Here is a 10,960-nt window from a genome sequence, read left to right on the forward strand (position 1 = left end):
TTAAAAATATGAAAATAACATTTATTTTATCAGTTAAATAGTGGCATAAAAATAGTGCCATTAAAACCTACAAGTGTTTTAGTGGCATAATCGAAAAGTGTCACTGAAACCCAATAAGGCTGTAGCGACACAATTAGAAAGTGCCACTAAAGGCCTTTAGTGACACTTTTTTTTTGTGCCGCTGATTGCCTAGAGGGTCTTTAGTGGCACTTTTTCGGCTTTTAGTGGCACTTTTTCTATGCCATTAAATGTCATTTTATTTGTAGTGTCACTCTATCCTTTCATAAAGAAAATGGCACATTTTAGGGTTTCACAAACACAAACAATTGGTTTTCCATCTGGGTTTGATTTTGGGTTGGGGATTAATTTAGGGCTAACATTTTGGTTTCAATTAGGTTCTATGGTTTTGATTTTGGGTTTAGATATTGGTGTTAATTATTGGCTTTTGGCTTTTACATGATCAGCTGATCGCCACTTCTCCTTTATTTGGGTTCCACACGCAAACCCATGTTTATACATCTCCATCAAAATCTTGATAATAGGTAAAGACCGAGTGATCTTGAGGTACAATCTACTAATGCACAAGGTACAAGTCTGTTGAAATCTTCTACCCACACTCAGAAGCTGAGAGGGCTGAGGTGAAGATTTTTTTTGTACAAATGGATTGTCCACACAAGCATTTTCGACACAAATTAAGATGTAACTGATAAGAGGTCAAATAGCATGTTTTGGTCCGCTAAAAAATCATTGAGTATGAGGATGACATCATCAATGTGTAAACAACTCCCTTTATATTGAAAATGTGAAGTGATATGATATTTCTTCATCTTTGTTTTGATTGGAAATATCTTGGAAACTCTCTCTCTCTCTCTCTCACTATATATATATATATATATATATATATATATATATATATATATATATATATATATATAGGTTCAGGTTCATTTGAGATCATGCTAATTTTGTGAGACCGTGAGACCAAATCTAAAAATAATTTTAAAATGCAAAATAAAATGAAAAATCCAAAAATTCTTTTTTTAATTATTATTTTCGGAACTTTAATTACCTAAAAAGAAATAAAAAGGAAATAAAATTACCGTTTTTTTTTAAAAATACGTGAAATATTTTAATAGAATATTACACTGTAAATATTGTAATGTGATTTTTAAAATATTAGGATATTCTACTAGATTTGTCAGATATGTAGAATATTCTAATATTCTAGTAGAATATGTAAAAAAAATATTTTTTATTATTTTTTGGAAAATATAAATTCCGAAAATAATATTTGAATTTTTTTTCAAAAATTTTCAATTATTTTTGTATTTTAAAAATATTTTTTATCTACTAAATGAGTGGCTAGGATTACGTCTCATGGTCTCACAAAATTAGGTCGTCTCACATGAATCTAACCCTATATATATATATATATATATATATATATATATATATATATATATATATATATATATATATATATATATATATATATAATTCGTTCAATGGAGGTGCTCAAACCACATATATTGTTTCTTAACAAATCATCAATGTGAAAACAACTTTATATTGAAAATATCCCGTGGTAAGAAATTTCTTGTGGTTTTCATCAGTTGGAAATTTCTTGAAAACTAATTCTCATGTGTGTATATAGATCAATTCATTGAGGTGCTCAAAGTACACATATTCTATCTCTTTCTTTCTCTCTGTGTAGTTCATTTCATTGAAGTCCTCAAACCACATACATTCTGTCTCAGCAATCAACACACATCTATGGCATTATCTTCTTCTCCTTCTGCTCCGGCCTTTTCTTACCATGTTTTTATCAGCTTTAGAGGAGAAGATACTCGCAATAATTTTGTGGGTCATCTGTACTCGGCTCTTGAACAAAAAGGAATCCATACTTACAAGGACGATGAAAAGCTTCCTCGGGGTGCATCAATCGGTCCAGCCCTTATTAAGGCTATCGAAGCATCACAGGTTGCACTAATAGTGTTCTCTGAAAACTATGCAGATTCTTCATGGTGCTTAGATGAACTTGTACATATCATGGAATGCAAGGATAAGAGACACAAAATCGTTGTTCCCATATTTTATGGCGTGAAGCCCTCTGAATCAAGAAAACAAAAAAAGGAAATACGGAGAAGCATTTGCCAAACATGAGTTGGAGAACAAGAAAAAACTTAAATCTTGGGGACAATCATTTTTGGAAAACTCTTTGGGATGGCTCTTTGCACCACTAGAACAGAATCGGAAATACACGGAAGAAACTGTCAACCATGAGTTGGAGAACCAGACCAAGGTTGAATCATGGAAAAAAGCTGTTGTGGATGCAAGTAACATTGCTGGATGGGAATTCAATGACAATGCCAACACGTAAGTTGATTCTTTGTTTTTGCATATTTTACGATTCGCACATGTGTGCTCTCAAAGGCATTTATACTTGTACCTTATAGGTTTCTTATTTACAAATGTTTCGATTATTCTTTACGATGTTGATAAACAGAGGATTTGAGTGGATTGCATAATATTTATGGTAAGTTAAAAGCTATCCGATATCCATGTGATGGCAACGAGAGTTATGTAGGATTACGAGATCAGTTAATGGGATCTGGTTGTAATTAGGGTCATGGACAAGCTCAAAATAAGTTAATGGCGGACTTCATTGAGTTCTAATTCTAATTCTAATTCTAATTCTGTACTTAATGTCTCACCTTAACTTACACTATAGTGACAATATCATTTTGCTTTACTTTTTTCTATTTGAAAATATTTGAGCATTTGTTAATTATCTTTGTATATTCAATGTGTAGAAATGAATCAAAGTTTATCAAAAGAATCGTCGAGAATATTTCGCTGATGCTGCATCCAATAACTCCAAAAGTGAATAACAACCTAGTTGGAATAGTGGCTCGCATGCAAGATTTTAAATCAAAGCTACAGATTAGATCATGTGGTGTTCTCATGATTGGAATATGGGGCGGGGTGGTGGTAAGACTACTCTTGCATCTTATGTTTATAGTGAATTTTCTAGAGATTTTGTTGGTTGCTGCTTTGTGGAAAATATTCGAGAGAAATCTAGTAAGAATGGTTTGGAACAATTGCAAGGAAAAATTCTCTCCGATGTTTTGAAACCAAATCAAGAGCAGGTAGGGGGAGTTGAGGAAGGAAAGCACATGATAAAGGATAGGTTATGCCATAGAAAGGTGTTGATTGTTCTTGATGATGTTGATCACCTTGAACAACTAGAAGCATTAGCCGGATCACATGATTGGTTCGGTGAAGGAAGTTTAGTAATAATCACAACAAGAGATGAACATCTATTAAATGTTCACAAAGTCGACTTGATACACAAAGTTAGTTTGTTAAATAAGGATGAGTCCATGGAGCTCTTTTGCAAGCATGCACCCTGGGGTGACAGACGTATTGAAGATTATGAGGTGCTTTCAAATTTCGTGGTTTCTTATGCTGGAGGGCTCCCATTAGCTGTTAACTTTAAGTGAAGTATTTGCAGAAAAATTAGACAACACAGCAACTTTACACAAAAGTTGTGTTACTTGATTATATGAAAAACTGACAAAGCTTGATGCCTAAGAAGGCTTACACGGGAAAGGAAATGACAGAAACTGAAAAACTGCTCCACTAACATAAGAGCCTAAAGTTAAGGGACAACCCACTACCTAAAATGACAAAGTCAAAAATAACTTTTCTGGGAAAATAAATAAAGCAAACTAAACATATATTTAAAGATAGCTAGACACATGCACAACAAGTCATGCACGTGGTCTTAGGTGTTGGATTTTAATACTCTCTCTCAACACCAACATTCACCATTCCCATTGTCTCACAGAAGTTGGTCAATTTCTTGCTTGAGAGGCCCTTAGTGAATGAATCTGCAACTTGGTCTGAAGTTTTTATGTATTGAAGGTCTATGTCTCCATTTAAAACTTTCTCACGGATGAAGTGATAATGAACCTCCATGTGTTTGGTTCTTGCATGAAACGTTGGATTCTTAGCCAGCTGTATTGATGAAAGATTGTCACAATAAAGCTTAATCTTGTGACCTTCCCATTGATGTAGATCTTTTAGAAGTTGAACCAACCAAACACTCTCTTGGGCTGCCATTGCAGCAGCTCTATACTCTGCTTCGGTTGTGGATAGAGACACTGTGGGCTGCCGTTTACTGCACCATGAGATTGCACTGGACCCCAACATGAACACATATCCTATTGTAGAGCGTCGTGTGTTTAAGTCACCTGCATAGTTAACATCGCAGAAACCAACCAGCTTGCACATTGACTCCCTCTTAAACACAATTCCTTGATCAAGTGTTGCTTTCACATACCTTAGAACTCGACGTATGGCAGCAAGATGAGATCTCCTAGGGTTTTGCATGAACCGACTCAAAATCCCTACAACAAAAGCTATGTCAGGCCGTGTCAAAGTGAGATAAATGAGGCTTCCCACAATCTTCCTATACATAGTCGTGTCTTCTAACTCTCTGCTGGTATCAACACAAAGTTTTGAGTTTGTGTCAATTGGTGTCATTGTTGGCTTACTATCAATCATTCCAAATCTACTCAAGAGACCCACAGAATACTTATGTTGGTGTAGAACGATGTCTCCATTCTCTTCATACTTCAGCTCTAGGCCCAGAAAATGTTTCAAATCGCCAAGGTCTTTCATGTGAAACCGAGTACATAGATTCTTTCTCACTTATCAACCACTTCATACAAATCACCCGTGATTATCAGATCATCTACATAAACCAATACGATTGCAACCTTACCTTCTTCAGCTCTTACAAACAAACTTGCATCAGCCGATGTCATCATAAAACCATTGTGCTCTAAGAACTCAGCAATTTTACCAAACCACGCTCTTGGGGATTGTTTTAATCCATACAATGCTTTCTTGAGTTTACATACATAGTTTGGATGATCTTTGCTCTCAAACCCTGTTGGTTGCTCCATGTGAATGACATGATCCAGATCACCGTATAGGAACGCGTTGCACACATCCATCTGTCTAAGTTTCCACCCTTTGCTAGCAGCTAGGGCTAGGATGATATGTATAGTTGTAAGCTTTGCCACTAGGCTGAAAGTATCCTCATAATCAAGCCCATATTGCTGAGAGAATCCACGAGCCACTAGCTGGGCTTTATACCTCTCTACAGAGCCATCTGTCTTCCGTTTTATCTTGTATACCCATTTACATGATATGGGCTTTACTTCTTTTGGCTTAGGTACCAGCTCCCACGTTTGGTTTCGAACTAGGGCTTCCATCTCTTCCTCCATAGCAACCATCCATTCTCTTTTTATACAAGCCTGTTTAAAAGATTCAGGCTCACATATATGGTTTTCAATAGCAGCAACATGTGCATATCTTGGATTAGGTTTTCTTAATCTTGATGATCGTCTAAGACTTGAAGACTCATCTCTCTCACCATCAGAGTTAGAGGAATTGAAGACCCCTGTCTGCCATGGATGTTGTTCTTGTCTTGGAACAATATCTTCTTCTATAATAGTACCTACATCATCAATGTTTAGATTGATGGTAGAGGACTCCAAACCTTCCTTGAGTACGTCGGAATCAGGAAGTATTTCATGATTTTTTGACCGCCATGAGGATGTCTCGTCAAAAACTATGTTTCTTGAGACGTAACACCTGCCACTGTTAGGATCATAGCACCTCCATCCTTTTCTCTCCGAATCATACCCAACAAATATGGAACAGATAGCTTTCTTCTCCATCTTATGACGTAAGTGACTGGGTATAAACACATAACATACACAACCAAATACTCGAAGATGGCTAACATTTGGTTTAATACCAAAGAGCTTCTCAAAGGGTGACACAAAACCCAAATTCTGTTGTGGGATTCGATTTATAACATAAGCTGCAGTGTTCATACCTTCTGCCCAGAAACGACCTGGGACATTTTTGTCATGGATCATGCTACCACATATTTCAGCTAGGTGCCTGTTTTTACGCTCTGAAACTCCGTTCTGTTGTGGCGTGTTTGGACAAGTTAATTGTCTTCCAATTTTGTGTTCCCTTAAGTAATCAGCAAATTCTTTTGCCAAGTACTCTCCACCATTGTCTGATCTGAGTCGTAATACATGATGTTTTCCATCTCTTTCTGCTTCAGCTTTAAACTCTTTAAACTTACTGAAGGTCTCTGATTTTTCTTTCATGAAGTATACCCATACAAACCTTGAGTAGTCATCAATAAAGGTCACCATATACTTCATTCCTCTCACTGATGGTTGTTTCACAGGTCTGAACACATCTGAGTGTATTAACTCCAAAGGTGCCTTTGCTTGATATGTGGACTTTTCGAAGGGCAATTGGTGAGCTTTTCCATATTGACAACCTGCACACACTAGGCCTTTACTCACTTCTAGTTCTGGAAGACCGCTAACAAGCTTCTTTTTCATCATAGTGTCGAGTTTGTCATAGGCTACATGACCCAAGCGCACATGCCAAAGATCCACATTTTGATTTTTCTTTGTTTTATCTACATATGCAGTTTCAGCAGACATCACATAGATAGACTCCGATCTTCTTCCTTTGGCAATTGGGTAAGATGGAGTTTCAAACTCCTTATACACTTTGACATCATTGGGACCAAAAAGCACATAATGACCGGCTGAGGTTAATTGAGAAACAGAGAGCAAGTTCTTTTTCATTCCAGGAACATGATATACACTTTGTAACATCATCTCCTTCTTGTTTTCTTCCGGGTGAAATTGGACATCACCAACATGGGCAATTTTAAGTTTTGAGTTATCAGCAATACCAACAACTCTACTTCCACCATATTCAACCGGATTTTGAATGATCTTTTTATCTCCCGTCATATGATTTGAGCAGCCGGAGTCAACTACCCATTCATCTAACTTGTTCTTCGATTTTTTAGTTGTAGCTGCAAGGGCCATGGCATGTTCATCTTGTGCAAAATGTGCTTCAGCATCCCATGCTTCTTCTTCTTGAGCAGTTGTTGCATTGCCTTCTTCCATACGTTGTTGTGGACAATTTCTTGCCATGTGTCCTTTTTTTACCACAATTATAACATTTAAAAGGAAATTTTTTGTTAGACCGAGAACTTTTCTGCTTCTCCACTGATTGTTCCCCCTTCTCATTGTCATGATTTCTCTTCTCGTTCTGTTTGTGCTTATCATAATTCTTTTTCTGTCCCTGGTTTGAGTTTGCCTTGTACTTCCCTTTACTTCTCTCCACATAAAGGGCTTCATCTTCAGCCTTAACATAGATGTTTACCATCTGTTTTGCGAGAGCCTCCTATCCCGCCAAGAGGTTTTCAAACTCTACCAAAGAAGGTTGGACAGACCAACCTTGTATTGCAGCCACAAAGCTTCTAAACTCGGGCTTTAGGCGATGGATAATAATTCGCTTCATACGAGTCTCAGAAATATAAGACTGTGGATCAAGTTCTGAAATCTCCTTGCAAGTTGACTTCACTTTATGGAAATACTGAGGAATAGACATCTCACGTTGAGACACAGAGAGCAACTCATTTTCTAGAAGTTGCAACTTTGTGTCATTCTTTTTCGAGAACAGTGATCAAAGAGTTTTCCAGGCTTCGGCTGGAGTCACAGCATCCCGGATGTGTTCAAGAATGTCTTCTTCAACTGTTGTTTTCATAATAAACATTGCCTTTCCCGCCTTGATCTTCCATTTTCACAGAACCCCATTGTTATCTTCAGCTTCTGGTTGCGCTTTCTCAGTACCATCTACAACCTCCCACAAATCCTGCCCCTGCATGTACGAAGTGATGCAAGTGGACCATGTGTTGTAATTTTGGTTGTTGAGTTTCTTGACACCACCTACTACTTGAAGATCAGCCATGGGTCTGGCTCTGATACCAAGGTTGTTAACTTTAAGTGAAGTATTTGCAGAAAAATTAGACAACACAACAACTTTACACAAAAGTTGTGTTACTTGATTATATGAAAAACTGACAAAGCTTGATGCCTAAGAAGGCTTACACGGGAAAGGAAATGACAGAAACTGAAAAACTGCTCCACTAACATAAGAGCCTAAAGTTAAGGGACAACCCACTACCTAAAATGACAAAGTCAAAAATAACTTTTGTGGGAAAATAAATAAAGCAAACTAAACATATATTTAAAGATAGCTAGACACATGCACAACAAGTCATGCACGTGGTCTTAGGTGTTGGATTTTAATATTAGCACTAAGAGTTCTCAGTTGTTTTCTATGTGACAAAGATATGAATCAGTGGAGAAGCATAATAGCTAGACTGAAAGAGATCCTAGAGACTGATATTCTGGGAAAGCTAAAAGTCAGCTTTGATGGACTTGAACTGTTTGAGCAAGACTTGTTTCTTGATATAACATGTTTTTTTAGGTGGGAGAAGAAAGAAACTGCAATGGAGATTCTTGATGCTTGTGGTTTTCATCCTGTTATAGGAATAGAGGTGTTGAGACAAAAGGCTCTCATAACTATTTCAGAAGATGGAAGATTTGATATGCATGATCTGGTGCAAGAAATGGGACACTACATTGTTAGAGGTGAACACCCTAACAATCCTGAAAAACATAGTAGGATTTGGAAGAATGAAGATGTTCTTAGAATATGTGCTATGGATGCAATGATGGTAATGGTTAAGCTAAGCTTTGCATGATATATTATGTATGTATAAACAGACACTTTTTAATCAATCCTAACACTATTTTGTTCCTCAATCATAGGTAAGTGACAAGATCGAAGCAATAAAAATGGATTTCTGGATTCAACGAGCAGAAGAACAAGAACAAAATCTTCATTCGGTTGCTGCAAACATGAAGAATCTTCGGTATATGGATTGGAGATACGAACCTGCAAAATTATTGTTTAATGACCTTCCATTAAGGGCGCTTTGTTGTCTTATATTGTGCGAAGGCTTGCAAAAAAAACTTTGGGAGGGTTGTAAGGTAATTTGTATATATTGTCACTTTATCTAATAACAGATGAAAACAAAGTAGATGATGAATTATATACATGACTAATCCAGAGTAAATATGAAGTATCTATAGTATTGAAAAGCATGAATCTTTAATCTGTGAATGTCCTTTGTCTTAATAATTAAAAAAGTTTCAAAATATAACTTGTTTAGTAAGTCATTGTAATCCATGGTATTTATGTAAAACCCATCCTTCATCTAAATTTCCTTTTGTCTCAACATTGTTTTGTTGTTTGAAAACCATTATAAAATATTGATATAACTGATTTGGGTTTATAGATCTTTTATTATCTTGTTTTTCTTAAGTGCTTTATAGATATTTTAATAACAATCGAAAACTTTAGATGATTTCCATTTGCGAATGGAAGGAACTTGTTTTTTTTTCTATTTATTATCTCATATATAAATAGTGTATAATTGTGTTTGTCTTTCTGTGTGCTTGCCATTTTCCTCAAAATCTTGTCACCTTGATACATTTTTGACTTGTTTGCACTTGTACTCAACAGTTTCTGCCAAGTTTGAAGATACTTAAACTTTTCCAAATGTATAACTTAATTATGGCACCAGATTTTAATAGACTTCCAAATCTTGAAAGATTCATTCTTTATGAATGTAAGAGTTTACAAGAGATTGATCCATCGATTCGATACTTGAAAAAGCTTGTTTGCTTATCTATAGAAGGCTATCCCAGTCTTGAGATGTTTCCACCCATTTGGGGAATAGAGAAACTCGAGACCCTCTCATTCGCAAAGCACCGCAAATTTTTAGGTTTTCCAGAGATCCAACAACAGAAGATGGAGAATTCAACACATCTTGATTTGGATAATAGTGGGAATGAAGTTGCATCCAACATAGAATCATATTCAAACTATTTTGTTATTTGTTGGAGGTGTGGTTGCAACAATCTTCCTGGTGTAGAATGTTGTGTACAGGAGCCCGGTTTATGTAGCAACATAAGGTTAGGGTTTTCTCGCAACTTGCAAGAACTCTGCTTGTTAAGGAAGTTGGATCTGAGCATGTGCCATTTGGGAGATGAAGACATTGGCTCTGATGTTTTAGGTTGCGTTTAGTTACGGAAAAACAATTTTCATTTTCCGTTTTTTGTTTTCCCTTTTCGATTTTCGTTTTCCGTTTTCATTTTTCATCGAAAATTTTAGAAAACGCGTTTAGTTAAACTTATTCATTTTTCATTTTCAGTTTTAGAAAATTAGAAAATGTGTTTAGATGTGTATTTTTCTATCGGTTTTCATTTTTAGAAAACGGTAACGGTGGTAGGGTGTGGGTGGGGGCGGTGACGGTAGCGGGTTGGCAGCGGTGGTGGTGATGACAGGCAATGGTGGTGGCGGCGACAATTATGCCAGTCGTGGTGATGGCGGCGGCAACAGTGGTGGTGGTGCTAGTGATGGGTTAGTGGTGGTGGTGGTGGTGATTTAATGGTTGGTCGGTGATTGTGGTGGTGGTGTTGGGTGGGTGGGGTGCGAGTGTGTGTTTGTGTGTGTATGTATGTGTTTGTGGGGGTAGGTGTGGGTTTGTATGTGTATGCGTGTGTGTGTGTCTGTGAGGGTGGGGGTAGGTGTGGGTGTGTGTTTGTGGGGGTGTGGGTGGGTATGTGTGTGAGTGTGAGTGTATTTGTGTGTGAGTGGGTGCATTGGTGGGTATGTATGTGTGTGTGTGTTTGTGGGTGTATGTATGTGTGTGTGTTTGTGGGTGAGTGTGTGTGGGGGTGGGTATGTATGTGTGTGTGTTTTTGTGGGTTGGTGTGTGTGTGTGTGTGTGTGCACGGGTAGGTGTGTGTGGGGGTGGGTATGTATGTGTGTGTGGGGGTGGGGGTGGGGGTGTTAAGGTGGGGGTAGGTAGAGGTGGATGGGGTGGGAGTGGGTGTGTTTTATATTTTAGAAAAATTTTGGAATTAGAAAAATGTGGAAAACAATGATTATCAGTTTTCCAAAAATTTCCAACTTCTTTGTAATTTTA

At 37.1% G+C, this 10,960-nt stretch overlaps 2 protein-coding genes across 2 annotated transcripts; both read left to right on the plus strand.

Annotated features, from left to right (window-relative positions):
* Window positions 1–1,773: 1,773 nt before the first annotated feature.
* On the plus strand, window positions 1,774–2,380 carry LOC111906320 (disease resistance protein RUN1-like). Its single transcript, XM_023902086.1, has 2 exons — window positions 1,774–2,024; window positions 2,107–2,380. Exons 1-2 carry the CDS (start codon window positions 1,774–1,776, stop codon window positions 2,378–2,380), a joined length of 525 nt encoding a protein of 174 aa, XP_023757854.1.
* A 508-nt stretch (window positions 2,381–2,888) lies between these two features.
* LOC111906319 (disease resistance protein Roq1) lies at window positions 2,889–10,420 on the plus strand. Its single transcript, XM_023902084.3, has 6 exons — window positions 2,889–3,488; window positions 5,900–5,904; window positions 8,224–8,641; window positions 8,736–8,957; window positions 9,493–10,038; window positions 10,262–10,420. Exons 1-6 carry the CDS (start codon window positions 2,952–2,954, stop codon window positions 10,418–10,420), a joined length of 1,887 nt encoding a protein of 628 aa, XP_023757852.3. The 5' UTR covers window positions 2,889–2,951.
* Window positions 10,421–10,960: the final 540 nt, after the last annotated feature.

This window comes from Lactuca sativa, chromosome 8 (genome assembly GCF_002870075.4).
Source record: "Lactuca sativa cultivar Salinas chromosome 8, Lsat_Salinas_v11, whole genome shotgun sequence".
NCBI classification, from domain to species: Eukaryota; Viridiplantae; Streptophyta; class Magnoliopsida; order Asterales; family Asteraceae; genus Lactuca; species Lactuca sativa.